Source organism: Macaca mulatta, chromosome 16, assembly GCF_049350105.2.
Source record: "Macaca mulatta isolate MMU2019108-1 chromosome 16, T2T-MMU8v2.0, whole genome shotgun sequence".
Classification (NCBI taxonomy): Eukaryota; Metazoa; Chordata; class Mammalia; order Primates; family Cercopithecidae; genus Macaca; species Macaca mulatta.
Genome location: NC_133421.1, coordinates 85,592,890 through 85,618,770, shown reverse-complemented (window position 1 = coordinate 85,618,770; position 25,881 = coordinate 85,592,890). Strand labels below are relative to the sequence as shown.

Here is a 25,881-nt window from a genome sequence, read left to right as displayed (position 1 = left end):
GGTGTGGGAGGAAGATCTCTTCAGGAGCTTCTGGGGCTGAGGAGGGAAGCATCACACACCCCGTTGGAAGCCTTGGTTAAGTCTCAAATTTGATTCTCCGCAAAAGAGACTCAACCAGTCCTGAGGCAGACCTGTGCAAAGAGCTGGGGGGTCTAAGGATGGGCACGTCAGCTCAAGGGCAGCTGGCGTCTAGGCAGCCACCTGCAGGATCTGCAGGTGATCAAGCACACACGTCTGGGAGGGCAGTGCTGGGAGACCCACAGGGGAGAGCATGGCCTTCAAGACAGTAGGGAGAAGAGGTTAGAATGAGAGGGCTTTGCATATCTTGTTAAAGATGTGCAAGTTTTCAGGGCAAATTTGTCCGAGGGCAAATTTTCAGGTCTTCACTAGAAGATTTTAAACAGTTGAACCGCATTTGTATTTTAGAAAACCCATTGGCCAGGCACGGTGGCTCACGCCTGTAATCCTAATACTTTGGGAGGCCAACGTGGGTGGATCACTTGCAATCAGGAGTTTGAAACCAACCTGGCCAACATTGTGAAACTCTGTCTCTACTAAAAATACAAAAAAATTAGCTGGGCATGGTAGTGTGTGCCTGTAATCCCAGCTACTTGGGAGGCTGAGGCAGGAGGATCGCTTGAACACAGGAGGCAGAGGTTGCAGAGAGCTGAGATTGCACCACTGCACTACAGCCTGGGCGACACAGCAAGACTCCATCTCAAAAAAAAAAAAAAAAAAGACAAAAGAAAACCCATTGTGTCTGTAGAGTGAGGACAGAGGATGTGTGAGAAGGCAGCTGGCAATGGTGCAGGGGACAGACTGTGGGCGGGACTGTGCCAGGTATGGCAGGGAGGGCCCACAGAAAAGTGCCCCTCAGACCTGGTGCCAGTCATGGAGGGTCAGAAAGGAAGACGTGTGGAGGAGGACACTCAGGTTCCTGGCATGGGTGACTGGGTGGTGTCACAGATGAGTATACAGTGCCGGGGGGACAGCGAAGCAGAGGCATTCCACAGGCACTCAGTTATAATGGCACTTTACTCAGTGTGAGCGCTCAGCATTCCTGTCACCACCATGAGGGTGTGGCAGGCATCCTAATTACCCCATTCAGCCTTCTCCCAGGCCACAGACACTGGAGAGGGCTGAGTGCAGAAATGAGTGTTGTGTAGCTGCTGCTCTTTCTTTTTCCTTCAAAATTGTAAACAAGATCATAACCCAAGTGCTTCATTCAGTTCCTTTTAGAGAGAGAAATATTGCAGCCGGGCGCGGTGGGTCACGTCTGTAATCCCAGCATTTTGGGAGGCCAAGGTGGGTGGATTACCTGAGGTCAGGAGTTCGAGACCAGCCTGGCCAATGTGGTGAAACCCTGTCTCTACTGAAAATACAAAAATTATCTGGGCATGGTGGCGTGTGGCCTGTAGTCCCAGCTACTTGGGAGGCTGAGGCAGGAGAATTGCTTGAACCCAGGAGGCAGAGGTTGCAGTGAGCCAAGATTATGTCACTGCCCTCCAGCCTGGGTGACAGAGTGAGATTTTGTCTCCAAAAAAAACAAAAAGAAAAAGAAAAGAAAAAGAAATATTGGTGGAATGTAATGATTAAAAAATACTGGTGCAGGGGCTGGGCGCGGTGGTTCATGCCTGTAATCCCAGCACTTTGGGAGGCCAAGGCGGGTGGGTCACGAGGTCAGGAGATCGAGACCATCCTGGCTAACACGGTGAAACCCCGTCTCTACTAAATAGACAAAAAATTAGCCGGGCGTGGTGGAGGGCGCCTGTAGTCCCAGCTACTCAGGAGGCTGAGGCAGGAGAATGGCGTGAACCTGGGAAGCGGAGCTTGCAGTGAGCCGAGATCGGGCCACTGCACTCCAGCCTGGGCGACAGAGCAATACTGTCTCAAAAAAGTACTGGTACAGTGGTACACACCTGTAGCTGCTATCGGGAGGCCGAGGTGGAAGGATGGCTTGAGCCCAATATGGGCAACACAGTGACCCCATATATTTTTTAAAAATGGTAGAGCCACTGTTTCTAGTTTCAAGATATTAATCGTTATTTGCTTCAAGTTGGTACATGTGGGAATCCATGTGAGGCCTCTCTCAAACCGTTAATATCCAAGCAAGCACCATTAAGAGTTCTGGGACAGCTAGAGGACAAGAATGGAGGAATGCATCGCCACCTGGGTGGCCAGCGGCTTTCACGCCAACTGCCGAGGCCCCGTACATCTTCATCTGGAGAGGGTTGGGAGGGTCGTGGGGTAGGATGGGTGGGTTTAGAGGATGAAGAAAAGGATTCAGAAACAAAAGGACAAGGTGGCTGGGCGCGGTGGCTCACACCTGTAATCCCAGCACTTTGGGAAGCCAAGGCGGGCGGGTCACCTGAGGTCAGTAGTTCCAGACCAGCCTGGCCAATATGGTGAAACCCCATCTCTACTAAAAATACAAAAAATTAGCCAGGCGTGGTGGTGTATGCCTGTAATCCCAGCTCCTCAGGAAGCTGAGGCAGGAGAATCACTTGAACCTGGGAGGCAGAGAATGCAGTGAGCCAAGGTCATGCCAATACACTCCAGCCTGGGCAACAGAAACTCCATCTCAAAAAAAAAAAAAGGACAAGGTTAAACAGCCACGATGTAAACACACACAATCCAGTTATGCTCCTGTACTGCATAACTGCAGTATGGAATTTCACAATAAGCAACTCCTGACAAGCAGGACTGGGTGTGACTGCCCCCATGCATTCCCCTCCACATTTAGCATGTAGCAGGTGCATACTGCAGGGTGAATTAGAAATGACGGTGAAAGGTTTAGCTGTTTGGCTGCTGTTTATGAAAACCAGTGGAAGGTGTGGCCACTTCCTGCTGGATGGAGAGACCCTCATTCCATTCTCATTCCATCTCAAAGTGATTATGAGGGCCAAGCTTCTGCTGGTGCCAGAGCCACTGGCCTGGTCACCACCAGCCCTGGCCTGGGATGTCAGAGCAGGTTTCCTGGCGAGACCTCTCTCCTGGGGCTGGGTGGTAGCCAGGCCAAGGTGGGGAAGTGAGGAGGTGAGACACAGAAGAGACAGCATGTACAAAGGCCCCATGGCCTCTGGGGGCAAAGTGCGCTGGAAGATTGCCTTTTAGGGCAGGAGGGCCAGGGCTGGGGCAGAGGAGGGTCCCAGATTCCCCAATCTACCAAGTTTTGCCTTTGTAGAACTGGATCACAAGAGCAAGCCTGAGTCCTGCCAGAAGCATTCACATCTGCATCTTTAAACCAGGACACTTCCGCCTTTGTGTGGATAACAGGAAGTTGCAGATAGTTGAGCTAACTGATACGCACCACTGCAAGTGCTTTCCAGAGGGTAATCTTTTCATCCTGACAACTGTCAGGTAAGCACTAGTATTACCTGCTTTTTCCCAAATGAGGAAACCACAAGGGAGACAGTAAGGTCACGATCTGGGTTTTTTTGTTTTTGGGTTTTTTTTTTTTTCCGAGATGGTGTCTCTGTCACCAAGGTGGTGGCGCAATCTTGTCTCACTGCAGCTTCTGCCTCCCAGGTTCAAGCAATTCTTGTGCCTCAGCCTCCTGAGTAGCTGGGATTACAGGCATCTGCCACCACGCCTGGCTAATTTGTGTATCATTAGTAGATACAAAAATTTTTGTATCTTTAGGGTTTCGCCATGTTGGTAGGGCTTGTCTCAAACTTCTGACCTCAAGTGATCCACCCACCTCGGCCCCCCAAACTGCTGGGATTACAGGTATGAACCACTGCGCCCGGCCACAATCTGGGTTTGTATTATTATTATTATTATTATTATTATTATTATTATTATTAGAGATGGAGTTTCACTTTTGTCGCCCATGTTGGAGTGCAGTGGCGCGATCTCGACTCACTGCAGCCTCTGCCTCCCAGGTTCAAGCGAGTCTCCTCCCTCAGCCTCCTGAGTAACTGGGATTACAGGCGGCCGCCACGCCCGGCTAATTTTTGTATTTTTAGTAGAGACGGGTTTTCACCGTGTTGACCAGGATGGTATCGATTTCCTGACCTCGTGATCCACCCGCCTCGGCCTCCCAAAGTGCTAGGATTCTAGGCGTGAGCCACTGTGCCCAGCCCTCAATCTGGGTTTTAAACCCAAGCAGACCGAGTCCGGAATCGGAGTTCGCACCCCTTCTCCCAACCAGGCCTGCGCCCCTGGGGAACTCAGTGCGCCGCGTCCAGGGGCTGGGGGAGGGCCCCGCCGGCCGACCCCGGTCTGTGCCGCCCCCTGGTGGCCCGCCGTGGGCGAGAGCCTGGCTGCTCTCAGCTCCGCCCCGCCGTCCAACGGGCACTTCCGGAGCCGGGCGCCTGCAGACCGCGGCCACCTCCACCTCCGCCCCAGGCGGACGGTGCAGGGGCCTCCGGGACAGGCGACAGGGTCCGCAGCGCGGGACACGGGGGCGGGCCTAGGAGCGGGGCCTGGGCGGGGCTGGACGCGGCCTGCCGCGTTGCGCTCAGGCGCCGCGCTGGCCACCTGTGCCCGGGTCCTAGTGGCGGCCGCGATGACGCACGCCGGAGGGAAGATGGCGGCGCCCTGGTGGCGAGCCGCGCCGTGCGGATGTTGGAGAGGGCGTGCCTTCAGCACCTCGGGTGAGGGGTTTGGGGGTGGGCAGCTCTGTGGGGTGGGGGCGGGCTGTCGCGCGAGCTCTGGGGCGCCGGCCTTACGTCTTCTCTCTGCCCGCAGCCGTCCTCGGCCGCCGGACGCCCCCGCTGGGGCCAATGCCCAACCAGGACATCGACGTGAGCAACCTGGAGCGGCTGGAGAAGTACCGGAGCTTCGACCGCTACCGGCGCCAGGCAGAGCAGGAGGCGAAGGCCCCGCACTGGTGGCGGACCTACTGGGAGCATTTCGGGGAGAAGACAGGTGCGGGGCGACTGGAGCAGGGGCTGCAGCCACCATCCGGGGAACTCAAGGGGACCCGCCGGCGTTTTCCCCGGGTGCTGGACGAGCCTTGTCAGCGCCCCTGTGGATGCTGGCGAGGATGGGAGGGCCCGCCTGCAGACCTGTGTGCTCTATTGGCAGCTTCATCACGCCGGGATTGTTCACACCTTCTGCGCCTCATTCTTGGAAAATTCGCTCCCCCTACTGTTAGAGTTCCAGTTCCTAAAATATCTGCTCCTAAAATCTTGACCATCTGACTTTCTGTGCATGTCGTTCTGTGCGCCTAAAATACTCTAGGTAGCTCTGGCCACACTGCATTCTGACTCTGTGCGCTGCCTGTCCCCAGACTGTGAGCGCGCTGTTGACAGGGATCCTGCTTGTCTTGCCCTCCATTGGATCCTTGCACCTGAACAGTGCAAGGATGTACGTGTGCAATACTTTGCTGAATGAAATTAAAGCCCTGGGCAGGGTGACTCAAAAAAAGAACCCAACCTGGCCGATCGCGGTGGCTCACGCCTGTAATCCCACCAATTTGGGAGGCCGAGGCGGGCGGATCACCTGAGGTCGGGAGTTTGAGACCAACCTGACCAACATGGAGAAACCCTGTCGCTACTAAAAATACAAAATTAGCTCGGCGTGGTGGCGCATGCCTGTAATCCCAGCTACTCGGGAAGCCTCTGAGGCAGGAGAATAGCTTGAACCCAGGAGGCGGAGGTTGCGGTGAGCCGAGATCGCGCTATTGCACTCCAGTCTGGGCAACGAGGGCGAAACGCCGTCTCAAAAAAAAGACCCCAACCTTTAAGGAGCTTACAGTTTATGGAGTATATGTTGTTGTTGTTTTTAGCATTTATAGAGGCAGTTTTGTGGTGGTTAAAGGCACAAGCATGGAATCTGAATAACCCGATTTAAATCCCAGCTCAGCCTCTCGGGGACAATGTCCCTGACCTTATTTCAACTGTAAAATAAAATGTGTCTTTGCTACAAAATTACCACGAGGATTAAAAGATACAATTCATTGGCATTTTTGCCTAATGCCATCTCTGATGTGGGCTCAGTATGTTTTCGTTATTAGTTTTCTTTCTTTTTTTTTTTTTTTTTTTTTTTTAAGGCGGAGGCTCACTCTGTTTCCCAGGCTGGAGTGCAGTGGTGCGATGGCTCACTGCAACCTCTGCCTCCTGAGTTCAAGAAATTTTCCTGCCTCAGCCTCCAAAGTAGCTGACACTACAGGCCTGCGCCACCACGCCCAGCTAATTTTTGTATTTTTAGTAGAGATGGGGTTTCACCGTGTTGCCCAAGCTGGTCTCAAACTCCTGAACTCAAGTGATCCCCCTGCCTCAGCCTCCCAAAGTGTTGGGATTACAGGCATGAGCCACCGCACCTGGCCGAGAAGCACTTCTGTAAGTCCTTCTAGCATCAGTCATTCACTCTAGCCAGGACAGCTGGGTGTTCATAGCCACCTGTGAACAGGCTTGGAGGTGATCTCAACTATAATTGAGGACCATTGACTTCAGTTTCCCATGACTTAGACAAAACTGTGACCTGGTTTGGGGATCAGAAAAACACAACCTCCAGCCTGGCCAATGTGGTGAAATCCTGTCTCTACTAAAAATACGAAAAAACATTTAGCCGGGCATGGTGGCAGGCGCCTGTAATCCCAGCTACTAAGGAGACTGAGACAGGAGAATTGCTTCAACTCAGGAGGCAGAGGTTGCAGTGAGCCGAGATCGCGCCACTGCACTCCAACCTGGGCGACAGAGGGAGATTCTGTCTCAAAAAAAAAAACACAACCTCAAGTTGCATCTGATTTGCTTCCCAATTACATCCTGTTCAGGTCTGGGAAGTAGAACAGTATGTTTTAATTCTGTGAATCATGGGGAAAGCTTGAGCAGCAGAGCTTGAAGCACAGAATGAGAGAACTAGGTAGGGACAGACAGTTTAACCAAGAAGATGTGCCTGCCCCTCACTGGGTGCCGTGGCGGGCGCCTGTAATCCCAGCTACTCAGGAGGCTGAGGCAGGAGGATCACTTGAGGCCAGGAGTTTGAGACCAGCCTGAGCAACATAATGAGATCCCATCTCTCAAAGGTTTTTTAAATTAGCTACCATGGCTGGGTGCAGTGGCTCACACCTGTGATCCCAACACTGTAGGAGGCCGAGGCGGGCAGATCACTTGAGCTCAGGAGTTCCAGACCAGCTTGGGCAATGTGGCAAAACCCCGTCTCTACAAAAAATGCAAAAATTAGCCAGACAGGAAGGTGTACACTTGTAGCCCCAGCTACTCAGGATACTGAGTCGGGGAAGTTAAGGCTGCAGTGACCCATGACCCTGTTTTTCCAACACATCTTCCCTCTCCAGATCCCAAAGAGAAGATTGATATTGGGCTGCCTCCACCCAAAGTCTCCCGGACCCAACAGCTACTGGAACGGAAACAGGTCATCCAGAATCTTCGGGCCAACGTAGAAGAGGAGCAGGCTGCCCGCCTCCGCACAGGTAAGCCTTCTCAGGGGAGGCGCCATCCCAGAGTTGGGGTACAGGGTGTGTCCCTGCCCCCCTGTATCCCAACTGTCCTTATTCCTGTCCAGCCAGTGTCCCACTGGATGCCGTGCGGGCCGAGTGGGAGAGGACCTGTGGCCCCTACCATAAGCAGCGTCTGGCTGAATATTACGGCCTCTACCGAGACCTGTTCCATGGTGCCACCTTTGTGCCCCGAGTTCCCCTGCATGTAGCCTACGCTGTGGGTGAGGACGACCTGATACCTGTGTACTGTGGCAATGAGGTGACTCCAACCGAGGTAACCGCTCACCTGTGCCCCTCCTCCCTGCCCTGTGCAAACACAGACACATCCCATCTCAGTGTCACAGACGCTCCTGGGTTTGGAATTTTGTTGTTCTCTGTTTCTTTGATTTCCTGGAAGACACCACCATGACAATTTCAAAGAAAATAGAACAAAATGAAGGAAAAAGAGGCTCCATCTTAGCACATTCCTGTGACCGGCCTGCTGTCTGTGGTGTGCCCTCCTGCCCAGGCCTTGGCACATTTCTTTTTTGTGGTTGTTGCCTGGACAGGCAACTCTGCAGGGCTCCTTCTCTACGCATCCCTTTGCCTGCCTGCCTGTGCCAGGGGCTGTCAAAGGCATTTGGGTCAGAGTGGGCACCCCTTTCTCCAGGGGTCCCTGCAACAGCTGGTCTGTCCCTGGTGGGGCTGACAGCTTCCTTCTCTCCCTGCCAGGCTGCCCAAGCACCAGAGGTGACCTATGAGGCCGAAGAGAGCTCCTTGTGGACGTTGCTACTCACTAGCTTGGGTGGGTGTCTGGGGTTCACCAAGCCCCCTGCCCCGCTCACCTCCCATGAGCCAGGGCCCTGGGGAGCTGGGGGAGGGGCCAGGTGGAGATCTCCACCGCTGGCTCCTAACAAGGGAGGGGGTGGCAGGGCCGTGGTCGGCAGGGCGGTGATCAGCAGGTGTGTTTTTGTGCAGATGGGCACCTGCTGGAGCCGGATGCTGAGTACCTCCACTGGCTGCTGTGAGTACGCGGGGTAGGGGGGTGCTGCCCAGGCGGGAGGAGGACCTGGGAGCCTGGACCGAGCTGCTCCTGAGTTTCATAGACTACCCATGGGACTTGAATTGGAGGTGACCCCCGCCTCTACCTCCTGAGGGTGTTAGGGGCCCTGGGATCCCCGTGTCTACTTGAAGACAGCTACAGGAGACAAAGTTTGCAGTGGCCTCGGTCAGTCCCCACAAGCCTCCTCATCTTTTCTTTTTTCTTTTTTTTTTTTTTTTTTGAAACAGGGTGTCACTCTGTCCCCCACGCTGGAGTACAGTGGTGCAATCATGGCTAATTGCAGCCTCTAACTCCTGGACTCAGGTGCTCCTCCCACCTCAGTCTCCTGAGTAGCTGGGACTACATGTGCAAGCCACTACACCCAGCTAATTTTTGTTTTTTTTATGCAGACAGGGTTTCACCATGTTGCCCAGGCTGGTCTGAGCTCAAGTGATCTGCCCACCTCCGCCTCCCAAAGTGCTAGGATTACAAGCATGAGCCACCATGCCTGGCCCCTTCGTCTCTCTAAACTCATTTCTTCACCTGTAAAACTGGGATAATGGCACCACGTGCCTTACTCAACCTGACCTGTGGACTGTGATGGTCACATGAGAGAAGGAGCAGGACAGGCGTGGCAGCTGTGGCATCTCCCAAGTGCTCCTTGAACCACTGGGCACTCCTTCCCTGGGCCCAGATGGGGCTGCCTTCTATCTTCTCGGTAGCTTTTGGCTCTGAACACCAGGCCAGGGGGCAGAAGTCAGGCCAGTGACCCCAACTTTGAGCCTTCTGGTTAATTGGGGACAGTGACTGGGAGGCTGGTTTCTGTCATTTTTATTCAACTGCAGTTACCAACCTGTGCAGCAGGACCCTCTGGGGAGTTATGCCTGAGGCATTGCCCGTCCCTGTGCCAGGCTGGGCACACAATCCCTGACGAGGTCCTGGAGACTTCAGGACGCAGAGGGAAAAGCAGCCAAAAGTGGCATGGCTTTCTAGCCTCAGTGACTGTGGCTGGCCCCCTGGCTCCCGGGCCTGGAAGCAGGCTGCATGGCCTTGCTGTCAAGGCGACGCTCTCTGGAGCCCTGTCCCCCACTCGGAGCTCCTCCAGCCGGCTTCCCATGTTTGCAGTATGTCCAGGCATTCACAGAGCTTGGCTGCCTCCTCTGTCCTAGGAAAGAGAATGCTTAGAGTTGTCCTCTCAGGGAGTCATGTCAGCCTCTACGGTGTGTGTGGAGCTGGGGGGACACTCCTGCTGCCTCCCTGGAGTGGTTATTAATGGAGACTTTCCTCCTCCCAGAACCAACATCCCGGGTAACCGGGTGGCTGAAGGACAGGTGACGTGTCCCTACCTCCCCCCCTTCCCTGCCCGAGGCTCCGGCATCCACCGTCTTGCCTTCCTGCTCTTCAAGCAGGACCAGCCGATTGACTTCTCCGAGGACGCACGCCCCTCACCCTGGTAATCTACACCCCCAACACATAACCCGGCCTCAGGCCAGCTCCCCTGCAATGGTCACTCTTGCTCAGTTCTCTCCGACCTCAGCCTTGAGGCTGGCAGAAGAGCAGAACAGGGTGCTAGCAGCGTCCCGGGGCCTCTCAGGGTTGCCTGTGGGGTGGAGGGGTGAGGGCTCTGGTGCCCACTCTCCGCTCTCACATGCTGTCCATCTTACAGCTATCAGCTAGCCCAGCGGACCTTCCGCACTTTTGATTTCTACAAGAAACACCAAGAAGCCATGACTCCAGCCGGCCTGTCCTTCTTCCAGTGCCGCTGGGATGACTCCGTCACCCACATCTTCCACCAGCTTCTGGGTAAGGGCCATGGGGCTGGGGCACTGGGTGGGCCTGAGCTCCCAGGCCTCGCCTGCCCTGCCAGGGAGAAGCTCTGTTAGGGGAAGGCTGCGGCAGGCTCCTGGTGGGCAGGCCTCAGCCTGAGGGGGCGCAGGCCACAGGAGACCACCCCTGTGCCCCTCGCTCTTCTTGCAGACATGCGGGAGCCGGTGTTTGAGTTCGTACGGCCGCCCCCTTACCACCCCAAGCAGAAGCAGTTCCCCCACCGGCAGCCCCTGCGCTACCTGGACCGGTACAGGGACAGTCATGAGCCCACCTATGGCATCTACTAAGGAGCCAGAGTGTGCCCACTTCAGAGCATGGGATTGATCGGCAGCAGGAGTAAAGACACAGCTCCAGAGGCCCACGCTGTGGGGTCTGGGCCCTGCCTCAGGCAGCCCCTCTGTGGCCCCCTCCCATCAGGCCCAGGGTTTGGAGTGAAAGGGACTCTCAGGTGATGGGGTGGGGGATGTGAATAAAGATGATTTCTTGCCAGGCTTGGTGGCTCATGCCTGTAATCCCAACACTGGGAGGCTGAGGAGGGAGGATCGCTTGAGCCCAGGAGTTCAAGACCAGCCTGGGCAACATAATGAAACCCTGCCTCTATTAAAAAAAAAAAAAAAAAAAGATGATTTCTGCCATAGCTGGCCTGGTTCGGTGTTCCAGGGCCAGAGGACCCCGATGGAGCTGTACTCATGGGTGGGAAAGGGGCTGCCTCCCACCCCACCAGGTGCACCCTGACCTCCATCTTCTGAGGGTGTCGGGGACCCTGGGATCCGAAGCAAAAGCAGGCAGTGGGCCAAAAACAGGTGTGGCCCCGGGAAGGGAGACGGACATCCCAATCCAGCAGGTGCCTGAAACCCAGCTCCCCGAAAAAGTGGAGCAGAGCAGCTGGGCTCAGGAGGGAGCATTTATTGAGCACTGGCTTTGTGCCCCAGGGGGTCCCACCGGGCCCCTGGAGAGAGAGTGCCTGCCCCAGCACTGACCCTCTGCACAGACTCCCGCCCCCACCCCATGCTTGGGAGGAGAAGCCACATTAGGTAGGTAACAGCGTGACTCAAGAGACCTGCTCAGGGTCAGAAAGCCCATGGAGCCTGCGGCTGGACGGTTAGGTGTTTTGTTTCTCCCTTACCAAAAGCAGAAGTCTGGCTAACTAGTAGGTGGAGGGTAGATCCGTGCACTTTTTCCAGAAACTTCGCCGGTGGCCGCACACAGGACGCAGTGCTTGCTGCAGCAGTGAGAGCTCGTGCCGCCGCAACATCAGCCGAGCTTGGTTAGATAGAAAGGCCTTGCTCTCCTGGGGTTCCCCCTGGCCTGATACACACTGCCAGGGAGGTGGGCGCTAGGCCCCAGACCCGCCTTGCCTGCTCAGCTGCAGGGGAAATGCTGGAGTGCCTCTAAATACTGAGGCTGCAGATCAGCTCGGACCCCAGGCAAGAAACTCCCCAGCAGAGGGCAGCAGGGAGAGGGGATGCTGATTGCAGCTGAAAGCTGGTTTGTGTACTCATTCAAGGGCCATTTGAAAAATACCAGTTAACTGGTCCCTGTCTGTTGGTGACCAGACATTTCCATCTCGCTGTTTACTTTAAAATAACCAAAATTACGTGTAGCCCAGAGAAGGAAGACACCCCAGTCTGGCAAGTGCCCGAAACCCAGCTCCAGGAAAAAGTGCAGCAGTGCTCGGGTCTGCAGGGAGCCCGCCAGCCCACGTGCACTGACTTTCGTTTCGTCGCCGAGCCCCGGGGGATTGCGCGGGTGGTCTATGCCCTTAGGCCATTGACAGATGAGTCCAGAAGAGGTTCCGCGCGACCCGTGGTCAGAAGCCCGGAGGCGGGGCGGGATTTTCGAGCCTCTGGTCTCCAGGACCTGGGCTGAAGGCCCACGGGGGTGGGATGGACCCGCCAGGCTGGGACCCGAGAGAGCCGAACCCAGCTCTCAGCCGGGGTGGCGCGGTGCCTAGAGGGAGGGAGGGGCGCAATGCCGGAACGCGGAGCCTTCGAACGGCCCAGGCCGAGGCGGGCAGGGGTGGCCTAGGCCCCTGCGGAGGTCGCTGGTCGAAGGTGTCGGAGAAGGGCCCGGCTTCCGGGGCGGGGACCTGGCCTCGCCCCGCCCCGCGTTAGCCACGCCCGGGCGCCCTCAGTACGCGAGGCCGGCTGTCCCTTTGAGAATTCCGGGGCCCGCCTGGCTCCCACCGCCAGCGGGCCATGGCCGTGCAGCTACTGGAGGAGAAGCTGACCTGCGCCATCTGCCTGGGACTCTACCAGGACCCAGTGACGCTGCCCTGCGGCCACAACTTCTGCGGAGCCTGCATCCGGGACTGGTGGGATCGCTGCGGGAAGGCGTGCCCCGAGTGCCGGGAGCCCTTCCCCGACGGCGCCGAGCTGCGCCGCAACGTAGCCCTCAGTGGCGTGCTGGAGGTGGTGCACGCCGGGCCCGCCCGGGACCCCGGCCCCGACCCCGGCCCCGGCCCTGCCGCGCGCTGCCCCCGCCATGGGCGGCCAATGGAGCTCTTCTGCCGTACCGAGGGCCGCTGCGTATGTAGCGTGTGCACCGTGCACGAATGTCGCCTCCACGAGCGGGCGCTGCTGGACGCCGAGCGCCTCAAGCGCCAGGTGACGCGTCCGCCGGGAACAGGAGGGGGCCGGACCCGCCGCGGCCTGGCCACCGCAGGATGACTCCTGCGGGCCGCGCCCTGCTCTCTCCGAGCACCCGGTGGGGGAGGGGAGCCTCAACTGGAGGGGCTTCGCCCAACCTGGGAGTTGATTATAAAAATCGCGGGTCTGCCAGGCGCGGTGGCTCACGCCTGTAATCCCCGCAGTTTGGGAGCCGAGGCGGGTGGATCACGAGGTCAGGAGATCGAGACCATCCTGGCTAACACGGTGAAACCCCGTCTCTACTAAAAATACAAAAAATTAGCCGGGCGTGGTGGCGGGCGCCTGTAGTCCCAGCTACTCGGGAGGCTGAGGCAGGAGAATGGCGTGAACCCGGGAGGCGGAGCTTGCAGTGAGCCGAGATCCGGCCACTGCACTCCAGTCTGGGCTACAGAGCCAGACTCCATCTCAAAATGAAAAAAAAATATCTCGCATCTGTGCATCGGACTGGGATGTGCAGCCCGGCCAGTGCCGCAGGGTGGGTCTCAGGAGCTGCTGGATGCCTTCCGGATGAAAAAAGCCTGGGCATGAGGCAGCAGCTCCCTGCTCCGTGCCCAGGCGCTAGAGAACAGTCGTGTGTCTGCTTTAATTCGCTGTGCGGGGTGGGGGTGGAGGGGTGAGGGGGGTATGGGGGCTGTTGGTAAATGGATAGACGAGCTCCCTGCCCTTAAGAGACTTAGAATCCACTTAAGAAGTCAGTGTTCCAGTAAGGCCTGAATGTATTCTTGCAAAATGCAGTGAGGAAAGTACATAGCATGTGATAGAGGTGTCGGGGTGACCCTGCTAAACAGGCCAGGAGGAGGAAGGGGAGGCCGCCTTCAGGCTGGCATGTGAGGGCTGAGGAAGCACCAGCCGGGAGGAGAAAGACCTGGGGAAGTGCATTCTAGGCAGAGGAATCAGCCTGCTTCCCTCTCTGGGATGGGAAAGAACTGGGCACGCGGGGTGGCTAGTGGCAGATTTGTGCCACTGAGATCTGTAGGCCAGGCCCCGGGGTCAGCAGGCGCCAGATCGGGCAGGGTCCTGGGGGAGCCTGTCTCTTACTCTAGTGTCATGGGAGCCATTGTAGGCTTGGAAGCAGGGTGGCACATGATCAGATTTGGGCTTCGTGGAGACTGATCACCTGGCTGGGGGCTGAAGGGGGCAGGACGCAAGACCTGAATAGGGTAGGAGCCCAAGGCAGGAGTGCAGGGAGGCAAGGAACCATTTGGAGGGCAGGGAAAGGAGACCAGGATGGAGGAGATGAGAAACGCTGAGGGGGAGCAGTGCCTTGTGGAGGCGAAAGCAGGCCAGAGGGGACATGGGGGACAGCAGAGAGGGCAGCAAGGGAGACACCTGGGTATTCTGTCTTGAGCACGCAGGTGGCTGGGGTCTGTGTGCTGAGAGACATAGGTGGAGGGCAGAGTTTGGCCTTGGACGTATAGAGGTGACAGTCGCCAGTGGGACAAACCAGGGGACGGGTCTGTGGCACCTGGGACCCCGGCCCTGCTGCGCGCTGCCCCCGCCACAGGCAGCCGCTGGAGCTCTTCTGCCGGACCGAGAGCTGCTGCGTGTGCAGCGTGTGCACCATGCGCGAGTGTCGCCTCCACAAGCAGGCGCTGCCGCCGGGAGTGGGAGGGGGCCAGACCCACCGCAGCCTGGCCACCACCGGGCGCGGTGGCTCACACCTGTGATCCCAGCACTTTGGGAGCCGAGGCGGGCGGATCACGAGATCAGGAGATTGAGACCATCCTGGCTAACACAGTGAAACCCCGTCTCTACTAAAAATACAAAAAATTAGCTGGGCCTGGTGGCGGGCGCCTGTAGTCCCAGCTACTGGGGTGGGAGGCGGAGCTTGCAGTGAGCTCCAAAGCTCAGGAGTGGAGAGCTGGGAGTCATTAGTGCTAGGAGGGAGAGAGGGTTCCAAGCTGGAGCTCCCAGGAAGATGGGGAAGGTTGGGGGAGCGGCAGCCCTGTGTGGCACCTGGAGAGGGGTGCCAGGAAGAGAACAGGCAGGGTGCCCATGCCAATCGGAGGCTCAGTACGAGGACAGAAATGACCTTCAGCACGGCCCTTGACAAAACCCATTTCAGCAGTGAAGACAGGACGTGGAATCATCTGGGGACAGAGGAGGGCTGGGGCTAAGGCATGGGTGGAGGATGGCACAGGGACGCTGGATGGAACAAGAAGGGAAGGGGTGGCTAGGAGGCCTGATGGGCAGGGAGGGATGGGGGGGTGCACAGCTGGGAGTCAGCGAGGTGGGAGGACTGGGACAGAGGTGGCTGGAACAGGAGAGGGCAGGAAGGTGGTGGTCAGAGAAGGAAGAATGGGTGCCTAGAATGGAGATTTTAGAGCTGGTGACAGGGCCAGGGTGAGTTCACGGGAGCGCTGAGATGAGGTGAAGGAAAAGGGTTCCAGAGTGTTGCAGGACATTCCTTGTAGCTGCTGAAGCTGCCGAGTAGGATGAGACAAGATGTACTGCTCAACAGCGGGTGCAGAAGACTGAGCTAGGCATGGAAGTTTGAGTTGGAGGCCAGTAGAGGGCCATATGGAGGAAGGGAGCAGCAGGGGCAGCCAGTAGCACCAGGGGAGCCAGGATTTTGCAAGAGAGAGGGAAAGGGACATGGGGGTGCCTGTCCCTGGGGGAGGGCGGGTACCCTGGGAGAGCCTGCCTTCCTGCCTCCTGCGTTCCTGTGTTAAATGCTGGAGGCTGGGGGCCTGGCGGAGCTCTGGGCTTAGGAAGATCTGAGGACGTTGACCAAATTATCAACCTCTCTGAGCCATTTCCTCCTCTGTGATGTGGGGATAGTAACAGTCCCCATCTCAGTGCATTGTGGGAAAAGCGGAAACAAGATGGTGAAGCTTTTGACCAGATGCTGGGAATGGGGCCCCCGGGACCTGCATGGTTCGTCCCGCTCTCATGAGAGTGTGGTGTTTTGATTCCCAAGGGACTCAGGGAGCATAACCGAATAAGGGTCCCTTCCTCCCCCCTCAGGCTCAAAGCTAGGGCCAGGGACTGGCCGGATCCCCAGAAGAATCTAGTTTATCCATGCAAATAACTGCCCACTTCTCAGACAGCTTTGGTGCTTTGGGTGGTCCCTGCAGTCAGCTTCTTAAGCCCCAGGGCCTCCTGGACCACTGACCCCTCTGCAGTGAGACAGGGACCAACAGCTTTAGTATTTGGGGTCATCCCTGCAAGGCCTCCTGAGCCAGCATTATCACTTTCATGTGTTGATGGGTAGGGGGTTAGGTCCAGAGAGGGCAGGTGCTTTGCCTCAGCTTGCTCAGCATGCAAGAGGTACAAATGGCAATGGAAGTTGGGTCCTGAGCCCAAGGCTTCTGCTCTGCTCAGGTACCACCCTGCTACAGGTTAGGAAAGACTTTGTCCGGACCCGCCGGGGCACGGCCCCCACTCTCCCTAGGTTAGAGTGAGGCCTGTGCTCCGGAGGCTGGCCTGGGTGGCGTGGGGAGGGGCTGCCTGGTGTCTGCAGGCATGGTTGGTTGTCTGAGAAAGGGTGTCACAGCCAATCCTGGCCCTCTCTTGTTGCTTGTCCCATGGGCGGCCACCACAGGCCCAGCTGAGAGCCAGCCTGGAGGTTACCCAGCAGCAGGCCACCCAGGCCGAAGGCCAGCTACTAGAGCTGCAGAAGCAAAGAAGCCAGATCCAGGTATGAGGGCTGTGCCTGCCCGCCCACCATGGCCTCACACTGCATCCTGGGGGCGGTCACCAGCTGGTCCCTGGAACACCGGGCAGCAGGGAGTGTGGCTGAGCAGGGAGCTGGGCACAGGGGTCCTGGGGAGGTTCCCAGGACCCTGCCTCCCAACATCCCTGACCCTCAGCCCAGCGGGCAGCCCTGGCCCTAGCCTACCTTGGTATGGCACAGGGCCCTGGCCACCCTGAAGCCCCTGCTGTTCCCACCCAGAACTCAGCCTGCATCTTGGCCTCCTGGGTCTCCGGCAAGTTCAGCAGCCTGCTACAGGCCCTGGAAATGCAGCACACGGCAGCACTGAGGAGCGTCGACGTGGCCAAGACGCGGGTGCTGGCACAGGTTCGAGATGAGGAGCAGCGGCTGCGGGGCCACTTGGAGGCTGTGGCTCGCCATGGCTGCAGGATCCAGGAGCTTCTGGAGCAGGTGGATGAGCAGACCTTCCTGCAGGTGCGAGGGCTCAGGCACAGGTGGGGGACTTGCTTCCCTGCCCCTTAGGCCCGGGCTTACTTGTTCTCCCTGGGGCTCAGGAATCACAGCTCCTCCAGCCCCCAGGGCCTCTTGGGCCACTGACCCCTCTGCAGTGGGATGAAGACCAACAGCTGGGCGACCTGAAGCAGTTGCTAAGCCGGCTGTGTGGCCTCCTCTTGGAAGAGGGGGGCCACCCCGGGGCACCAGCCAAGCCTGTGGACTTAGGCCCCATGGGTAAGACTGACCCCAGGCCCCCACTACTGCCCTGGGCCCAGCTGCCGCTCCCGCTGTGGGGCAGAGGGGGGTCAGGGCCCACACATCATGACCTCTCCAACCATTCTCCTAATGCTGCTTTGCCCCCTAGAGGCCCCAGGTCCCCTGGCACCGGTCCCAAGCACAGTTTGTCCACTGAGGAGGAAACTCTGGCAGAGTAAGGAGGCCATTCGTGTATGTGTGCAACTGTGTGTGCGTGTGCAAGGAGGTGCCTGTGCTGTGAACAAGTGTGTGCACACACATGTTTGTATGCACATGTGAGTGAGGGGGGCACGTGTTGTGACTGTCCTGCCGGGACATCTGAGCCTGGCCCTACCCCCTGCACACCTCGTGCACATCCACCCTGAAGCAGAGGCAGCCAGTGTTCATTGAAGGACAGAGTCTGGGGCACAGACCCGCGATTCTCCCGCTTAATACTGAGTTAATGGATCTGGGAGCCCCAGTTTTCTCAGCTGTGAACAGGGCTGATAGAGGATTCCGCCTGCGAGGTCATGGCGAGGATTAAGTGTTGTGGTGGCTGCTGGTGCTCAGCATGCCTGGCGGAGGTTTAGCAGCGGATAAATGGAGATCCAGTTGTGCTGTCTTCCCCTAGCCCACTTCTGTCCTCCTTTCTCCAACAGATTATCGCAATCTGACCTTTGATCCAATCAGCGCCAACCGTCACTTCTATCTGTCGCGCCAGGACCAGCAGGTGAAGCACTGCCGTCAGTCCCAGGGCCCAGGCAGGCCCGGCAGATTCGAGCTCTGGCAGGTGCAGTGTACCCAGAGTTTCCAGGCCGGGCACCACTACTGGGAGGTGCGCGCATCAGACCACTCAGTGACACTGGGCGTCTCCTACCCGCAACTGTCACGGTGCAGGGTGGGGCCCCACACAGACAACATTGGCCGGGGACCCTGCTCCTGGGGGCTCTGCGTCCAGGGGGACAGCCTCCAGGCCTGGCACAACGGGCAGGCCCAGCGCCTCCCAGGGGTGTCAGGGCGGCTCCTGGGCATGGATTTGGACCTGGCCTCAGGCTGCCTCACCTTCTACAGCCTGGAGCCCCAGACCCAGCCCCTGTACACCTTCCATGCCCTCTTCAACCAGCCCCTCACCCCCGTCTTCTGGCTCCTTGAGGGTAGGACCCTGACCCTGTGCCATCAGCCAGGGGCTGTGTTCCCTCCGGGGCCCCAGGAAGGGGTGCTCAGCTGAAGAAGGCATGGGATGGAGCCCTGGCATAGCTGCCACCATGCCTGCGTGCCCAAGAGCTGCCCAGCTCCAGCTCGGAGACTGGAGGACCAGCTGTTGGCCTCTCTGTTAACTCAGAAAGAGATTGGAGGTGGGGGTAGGTGAGCATAAACCCAGAGTTCACTGTTCCAGCCTCTTTGAAGGGGACACGGTCTAGGAGGGGGATAAATGGGATGCCCTTGCCCCAAACAGAACCCAGTTCTAGGTACTGCCTGGGCCTGGGAGGCTAGAGCAGTGCCCAGGGGACTTCTGGGCTTACGGGACAGCGTGTGTGACAAAATTCAGATCCATGTGAACTTGCATCTGGAGATGATAAGGGCCAAAGGAGCAGTTAGTGAGGGGCAGTGAGCCAGAGTAGCCCCAGGGCCGACAGATTCCTCCCTCCGTCCCGCCTGCAGCTCTCTTTAATTTTTTGTAACATTTGGATAGATGTCCGTCCTGTCTTGTAGTCTTTTTATTTTGTGCGTCCTTATAATTATATTCTATTAACAATTTTGTTTTCTGCATTTAAACATTTTTTTTTTTAGGAGATGGTCTTGCTATGTCACTCAGGCTGGTGTACAGTGGCACAATCGTGGCTCACTGCAGCCTCGAGCTCCTGAGCTCAAAGGATCCTCCCACCTCAGCTTCCGAAGTAGCTGAGATTACAGTGTTTTCTGAAGTTTTTTGACTTAACATAAGCATTTTTCACATGATTGAAAATTTTCACTGATTGCTGTAGTCATTCTAATGGCTATCAAGTTTATCTATTATTGGACATTTAATTTGCTTTCTTTTTAGCTATACAAACATCGATGTGTTTTTTTTGAGACAGGGTCTCCCTCTGTCACCCAGGCTGGTGTGCAGGGGTGCCATCATGGGCTCATGGGATTCTCCTACCTCAGCCTCCTGAGTAGCTGGAATTATAGGTGTGCGCCACCACGCCTGGCTTATGATGAATATTTCTGCGCAGGATGCTTGGCCGCATTTATGGTCATGTATGTAGGCTGTTACCTCAAGTGAGTCACTCAGGGAACAATGAGCACTTGAAGATTTTTTTATTCAAAAGACCACAGTGAGGCCACCTTGAGTCCGGCCGACTAAGGCCCCTCAACCCTGTCACCAAGCAGCGCGTGACACTGGCAGGACCTCCGTCTCCAGCATCCCACCCCTGGGTGTGGGACTTTGGGGCAGCCGTGTGTGCAGGTGCCGGCGCAGGCTAGCTCCTCCTGGCTTGGTGTGCTGTTTGCCATTACAGAACATGCTGCCACGAAGAGCCCTGGGCATGATTTTGCTTGTACTTCCGGAAGTGGGGTTGCTGGGTCATCGGGTAGATGTAATTTGTTTTACTTGAAATGTTCCACTTCTTGTTCTGGGAGGTGGTTCCAAGGGTGTCTGCTTTTGGCCAGGCGTGGCGGCTCACGCTTGTAATCCCAGCACTTTGGGAGGCCGAGGCGGGCGGATCACAAGGTCAGGAGTTCGAGTTCAGCCTGGCCAACATGGCAAAACCCCGTCTCTACTAAAAATAGCAAAAATTAGCCGGGCGTGGTGGTGTGCGCCTGTAATCCCTTCTGGGGAGGCTGAGGCAGGAGAATTGCTTGAACCCGGGAGGTGAGGTTGCAGTGAACCGAGATTGCACCACTGCACTACAGCCTGGGTGACAGAGCGAGACTCCATCTGAAAAAAAAAAAAAAGGGGAGGGGTGTCTGCTTTTGTAACTTTAAAAACTGGACATCTGTGTTATATGTACTCATGGATAAATATTTCACAATAAAAATTTTTTAAAGGATAATACATGTAATATACATACCCCAATATATATAATGTTTTTATATTTGTTAAAAAAAAAAAACAAAACCTCCCACGACAACCCCATCCCAATCACTGCCACCATTGCAGCCTCCATCTTGTGTCCCTGCTCCTAGCCTGTGGCTGTTTGTTCAAGAGCAGGGCAGGGACTTGGATTGGCACGGCCCAGGTAAGGCCTTTCCAGGAAGATCCTCAGATGGGAGCTCCCCAGACATGGGGAGGGAATCTGACATGTGGAGCCCCACAGCCAGGAGGCAGGCAGGACCTTGCTGGCCGGCTAGGGGCAACAGTGGGAGCTGAAAGCCCAGCCAGGCAGTATTGGCCTGGCCAGATAGCCATCATTGCTGTCCCCACCTCATACTCCCTCCTAATCCAAGGCTGCAGCAGAAGCTTCCAGAGGGCTGAGCCGCGCTCTGAGAGGGGCAGAGCGAGGAAGAGTGGCCCCCTGTCTGCTTCTGAGGTGGGAGGTGTTTGGGGTCATTTATTATATGAAATTCTTCTTCCTGTTGGGTGGTGGTTCTTTCTATATTCTGTTGGCGTGTTCTGTGTTATAAATATTGACCCCTTTTTCTTTCTTTCTTTCTTTTTTTTTGAGACGGAGTCTCGCTCTGTCCCCCAGGCTGGAGTGCAGTGGCGCGATCTCAGCTCACGGCAACCTCCACCTCCTGGGTTCAAGTGATCTTCCTGCCTCAGCCTCCTGAGTAGCTGGGATTATAGGTGCACGCCACCACGCCCAACTAATTTTTGTATTTTTAGTAAAGTTGGGGTTTCACCATGTTGGTCAGGCTGGTCTCAAACTCTGGACCTCATGATCCACCTGCCTCGGCCTCCCAAAGTGCTGGGATTACAGGCAGGAGTCACCATGTCCAGCCCCGCCTTTTTTTTCTAATGGACAGCCTCCCGAGCCAATGTAGGCTCAGAGACTCCCACTATTTATTTCTTTTTCGTTTTTGTTTGTTTGTTTGTTTGGTTTTGTTTTGTTTTTTGAGACGGAGCCTTACTCTGTCACCCAGGCTAGAGTGCAGTGGTATAGTCTTGGCTCACTGCAACCTCTGCCTCCCGGGTTTCAGTGATTCTCCTGCCTCAGCCTCCAGAATAGCTAGGACTACAGGCACCCACCTGTAATGCCCAGCTACTTTGTTTTTTGTTTTGTTTTTGAGACAGAGTTGCACTCTGTTGCCCAGGCTGGAGTGCAGTGGAGGGATCTCAGCTCAGTGCAACCTCTGCCTTCCACATTCAAGTGATTCTCCTGCCTCAGCCTCCCAAGTAGCTTGGATTATAGGCGCCCACCACCACACCCAGCTAGTTTTTGTATTTTTAGTGGAGTCATGGTTTCACCAGTTTGGCCAGGCTGGTCTCAAACTCCTGACCTCATGTCATCTGCCCGCCTGAGCCTCCCAAAGGGATCTACGCCTGGTATTGCAGGCGTGAGCCATTGCTTTTTTTTTTTCTTTTTTCTTTCTTTTTTTTTTTTTTTTTTTTTGAGACGGAGTCTCGCTCTGTCACCCAGGCTGGAGTGCAGTGGCCGGATCTCAGCTCACTGCAAGCTCCGCCTCCCGGGTTCACGCCATTCTCCGGCCTCAGCCTCCCGAGTAGCTGGGACTACAGGCGCCCGCCACCTCGCCCGGCTAGTTTTTTTTTTTTTTGTATTTCTTAATAGAGACGGGGTTTCACCGTGTTAGCCAGGATGGTCTCGATCTCCTGACCTCGTGATCCGCCCGTCTCGGCCTCCCAAAGTGCTGGGATTACAGGCTTGAGCCACCGCGCCCGGCCATTTTTTTTTTTTTTTTGAAGAGATGGTGCCTCACTCTGTCACCCAGGCTGCAGTGCAAGGGCAGGATACAACCTCCGCCTCCTGGGCTCAAGTGATCCTCCTCCTGCCTCAGCCTCCTGAGTAGCTGGAACTACAGTCGCATACCACTTCGCCCAGCTAATTTTTTAATTTTTTTGTTGAGAACGGTTCTCACTGTGTTGCCCAGGCTGGTCCTGAACTCCTGGCTTCAAGCGATCCATGCTCAGCCAGCCTAACTTATTCTGAGAGAACTCTCCATGTCCTCTCCAGGAAAATGCACACTGGTATCGAGGGAAAAGGCAGCACAGAGTTGGGATGTGACATTTGGAAAGGGGACACGTTTGATTAGCTTGTGGGTGTTTCCAGCATGTCTGGCCCACCCACCAGACCCCCTTACAGATTCTGGGCTTCAGTTATGCACAATCAGGTGGATGGTCACCCAGAGACAGAACAAGGGCAGGAGACATTGTGAAAGACAGGGACCTCAAGGGCCAGCAGGATTGGAGGGAGTTGGATGGGAGGCCAGAGAGGTGTATTAGTCTGTTTTCGTGCTGCTAATAAAGATGTACCTGAGACTGGGCAATTTATAAAGGAAAACGGTGTGGGGTTTTTTTGTTTTTTTGTTTTTTTTTTTTAAACGGAGTTGCACTCTGTTGCCCAGGCTGGAGTGCAGTGGCGCGATCTTGGCTCACTGCCAGCTCCAGCTCCCAGGTTCATGCCATTCTCCTGCCTCAGCCTCTGAGTAGCTGGGACTACAGGCGCCCGCCACCACATCCGGCTAATTTTTTGTATTTTTAGTAGAGACGGGGTTTCACCGTGTTAGCCAGGATGATCTTTTTTTTTTTTTTTTTTTTTTTTTGAGACGGGGTCTCGCTCTGTCACCCCGGCTGGAGTGCAGTGGCCGGATCTCAGCTCACTGCAAGCTCCGCCTCCCGGGTTCACGCCATTCTCCTGCCTCAGCCTCCCGAGTAGCTGGGACTACAGGCGCCCGCCACCTCGCCCGGCTAGTTTTTTGTATTTTTTAGTAGAGACGGGGTTTCACCGGGTTAGCCAGGATGGTCTCGATCTCCTGACCTTGTGATCCACCCGTCTCGGCCTCCCAAAGTGCTGGGATTACAGGCTTGAGCCACCGCGCCCGGCCTAGCCAGGATGATCTTGATCTCCTGACCTCGTGATCCGCCCGCCTCAGCCTCCCAAAGTGCTGGGATTACAGGCGTAAGCCACTGTGCCTGGCCTATTTATTATTTTTTGAGATGGAGTCTCACTCTGTCACCCAGGCTGGAGTGCAGTGGCCCAGTCTCGGCTCACTGCAACCTCTGCCTCCTGGGTTCAAGCAATTCTCCTGCCTCAGCATCCTGAGTAGCTGGGACTACAGACATCACTACCACGCCCAGCTAATTTTTGTATTTTTAGTAGACATAGGGTTTTGCCATGTTGGCCGGGCTGGTCTCAAATTCCCAGTCTCAGATGAGCCACCGCACCTGCCCTGTTTACTTTTTAAGTAATATAAATATATTCATTTGACATTCATACAAACCAACTGTTTAAAAATACATAAAAAGCCAGGCGCGGTGGCTCATGCCTGTAATCCCAGCACTTTGGGAGGCTGAGGTAGGTGGATCACGAGGTCAGGAGATCGAGACCATCCTGGCTAACACGGTGAAACCCCCTCTCTACTAAAAATACAAAAAATTAGCCGGGCGTGGTGGCGGGCGCCTGTAGTCCCAGCTACTCGGGAGGCTGAGGCAGGAGACAGGTGTGAACCAGGGAGGCAGAGCTTGCAGTGAGCCGAGATCACGCCACTACACTCCAGCCTGGGCGACAGAGCGAGACTCTGTCTCAAAAAATAAATAAATAAATAAAAATTTTAAAAACTTGTTCCTAGACAGTGAGGAAAAAAGACAATGAAACAAACAAACAAAACAAACAAAAAAGCTTTTTAACCAAAAAACAAAACAAAAAAGTACATCAAAAGCATAAAGAAGTCCAGGTGCAGTGGCTCATGCCTGTAGTCCCAGCAATTTGGGAGACCAGATCACCTGAGGTCAGGAGTTCAAGACCAGCCTGGCCAACATGGTAAAGCCCCCTTTCTACTAAAAATACAAAAACTAGTTGGGCATGGTAGTGCATGCCTATAGTCCCAGCTGCTCCGGAGGCTAAGGCACGAGGATGGCTTGAACCCAGGAGGCAGGTGTTGCAGTGAGCCGAGATCGAGCCAGTGCACTCCAGCCTGGGAGAAAGAGTGAGACTCTGTCTCAAAAAAAAAAAAAAAAAAAAAACCGCCGGGCGTGGTGGCTCAAGCCTGTAATCCCAGCACTTTGGGAGGCCGAGACGGGTGGATCACGAGGTCACAAGATCAAGACCATCCTAGCTAACATGGTGAAACCCCGTCTCTACTAAAAAAATACAAAAAACTAGCCGGGTGAGGTGGCGGGCGCCTGTAGTCCCAGCTACTCCGGAGGCTGAGGCAGGAGAATGGCGTGAACCCGGGAGGCGGAGCTTGCAGTGAGCTGAGATCTGGCCACTGCACTCCAGCCTGGGCGACAGAGCAAGACTGCGTCTCAAAAAAAAAAAAAAACACATACAGAAAAGGAAGTGCTCTTAGGGACATGGTGTTTGGATCCCCTTTCAATAATTTTCAGAGACACAAGTAAAGCTAGAAATAGTTTTTTAATTACTCTCATCACCAGATTGCTTTTTGCTTTTTTTTCCCAGAGACAGGCTCTTAATATGTTGCCCAGGCTGGTCTCCAACTCCTGAGCTGGAGTCCTCGTGCCTTGGCTCCCAAAGGATTGGGATTATAGGCGTGAGCCACCACACCCAGCCACTTGTTTTTATTTGATTTTTTTTCTTTTTTTTCTCAAGCAGTACTAAGGTCAGATAGTCATATGTGAAATTTATAATTATTCAAGCTGCAACCTATTGAGCTTAAATTCTGCTTCCTCTGCAGGATGAGTTACGTGACCTCTGGCAAGACATGGTACCTGTCGGAATTCCTGTTGCCGTCCTTTAGGATGGGGTCCTTGGATGGACAGAATGAGGGCAGGTGTGAACGTGCTGAGCTCACATGGTGCCAGTTACCCTTGCCCTTGGCTCTTAGACAATTCATTTTGAAGGGAACTAATACATTGGGCAAACAACTTTAAAACTTTGGAAATGGAAATGAAATAGATGCCAGACTGGGCACAGTGGCTCACATCTGTAACTCTAGCACTTTGAGAGGCCGAGGCAGGCAGATCACCTAGGGTCAGGGGTTTGAGACCAGCCTGGCCAACATGGTGAAACCCCATCACTACTAAAAAGTACAAAATTTAGCCGGGCGTGGTGATGCATGTCTGTAATCCCAGCTACTTGGGAGGCTGAGGCAGGAGAATCGCTTGAACCCGGGAGGTGGAGGTTGCAGTGAGCTGAGATTGTGCCACTGCACTCCAGCCTGGGCAACAGAGTGAGACTCCATTTCAAAAAAAAAACAGAAAAGAAAAGAAATATCTAGATGCCACCACACTGACAAACCACATCTCTGTGCTTTCCTCCTGGGGGGCAGATCTTTTCAAGCAGGAAGGATAGCAGGCTGTGGGTGGGGAGCAGAGGGTTGGCTGGGACCCAACCGGAAAGGCACCCTCTCCTCCAGAACCAGGCAGGTTTATGGCCTCAGCAAACCCAGGCAGCCTGGGCCTCCCAACCGCTCCTGGGGCTTGGCAAACAAGTGACAGTCCTGATCAAGTGCTCTTGAGAAACCAACGTATGGAACT

At 55.6% G+C, this 25,881-nt stretch overlaps 2 protein-coding genes and 1 long non-coding RNA gene across 6 annotated transcripts; 2 read left to right on the top strand and 1 right to left on the bottom strand.

Annotated features, from left to right (window-relative positions):
• Positions 1 to 2,876: 2,876 nt before the first annotated feature.
• On the top strand, positions 2,877 to 10,745 carry MRPL38 (mitochondrial ribosomal protein L38). 2 transcript variants are annotated; one of them, XM_077972931.1, is made up of 9 exons: positions 2,877 to 3,360; positions 4,693 to 4,872; positions 7,244 to 7,378; positions 7,471 to 7,679; positions 8,117 to 8,189; positions 8,363 to 8,408; positions 9,721 to 9,879; positions 10,093 to 10,229; positions 10,404 to 10,745. In XM_077972931.1, exons 2-9 carry the CDS (start codon positions 4,728 to 4,730, stop codon positions 10,538 to 10,540), a joined length of 1,041 nt encoding a protein of 346 aa, XP_077829057.1. In that variant the 5' UTR covers positions 2,877 to 3,360; positions 4,693 to 4,727; the 3' UTR covers positions 10,541 to 10,745. The 2 variants fall into 2 exon arrangements, with proteins under 2 accessions (XP_077829057.1, XP_001101855.3); XM_001101855.5 differs by lacking the exon at positions 2,877 to 3,360 and adding an exon at positions 4,508 to 4,598.
• LOC114673191 (uncharacterized) lies at positions 9,244 to 12,336 on the bottom strand. Of its 2 annotated transcripts, none has more exons than XR_003723883.2 (2): positions 11,380 to 12,336; positions 9,244 to 9,591 (listed from the first exon to the last, which is right to left on the bottom strand). It is a non-coding gene; the product is annotated as an uncharacterized LOC114673191 (long non-coding RNA). The 2 variants fall into 2 exon arrangements; XR_013407299.1 differs by having other exon boundaries at positions 9,244 to 9,586; positions 11,380 to 12,312.
• A 33-nt stretch (positions 12,337 to 12,369) lies between these two features.
• TRIM65 (tripartite motif containing 65) lies at positions 12,370 to 20,320 on the top strand. Of its 2 annotated transcripts, XM_028836809.2 has the most exons (6): positions 12,370 to 12,859; positions 16,446 to 16,541; positions 16,797 to 17,030; positions 17,111 to 17,285; positions 17,416 to 17,481; positions 17,945 to 20,320. In XM_028836809.2, exons 1-6 carry the CDS (start codon positions 12,452 to 12,454, stop codon positions 18,511 to 18,513), a joined length of 1,548 nt encoding a protein of 515 aa, XP_028692642.2. In that variant the 5' UTR covers positions 12,370 to 12,451; the 3' UTR covers positions 18,514 to 20,320. The 2 variants fall into 2 exon arrangements, with proteins under 2 accessions (XP_028692642.2, XP_028692643.2); XM_028836810.2 differs by lacking the exon at positions 17,416 to 17,481.
• The last annotated feature ends 5,561 nt before the right edge of the window (positions 20,321 to 25,881 follow it).

Bases quoted from the DNA above. Each gene is read 5' to 3' on its own strand.
- TRIM65 (XM_028836809.2), top strand. From the start codon at position 12,452: ATGGCCGTGCAGCTACTGGAGGAGAAGCTGACCTGCGCCATCTGCCTG. The intron at 12,860-16,445 runs GTGACGCGTCCG...CGGCCACCACAG, and splicing joins CCGAGCGCCTCAAGCGCCAG to GCCCAGCTGAGAGCCAGCCT. The intron at 16,542-16,796 runs GTATGAGGGCTG...GTTCCCACCCAG, and splicing joins AGCAAAGAAGCCAGATCCAG to AACTCAGCCTGCATCTTGGC.
- MRPL38 (XM_001101855.5), top strand. From the start codon at position 4,511: ATGACGCACGCCGGAGGGAAGATGGCGGCGCCCTGGTGGCGAGCCGCG. The intron at 9,880-10,092 runs GTAATCTACACC...TCCATCTTACAG, and splicing joins GACGCACGCCCCTCACCCTG to CTATCAGCTAGCCCAGCGGA. The intron at 10,230-10,403 runs GTAAGGGCCATG...CTCTTCTTGCAG, and splicing joins CATCTTCCACCAGCTTCTGG to ACATGCGGGAGCCGGTGTTT.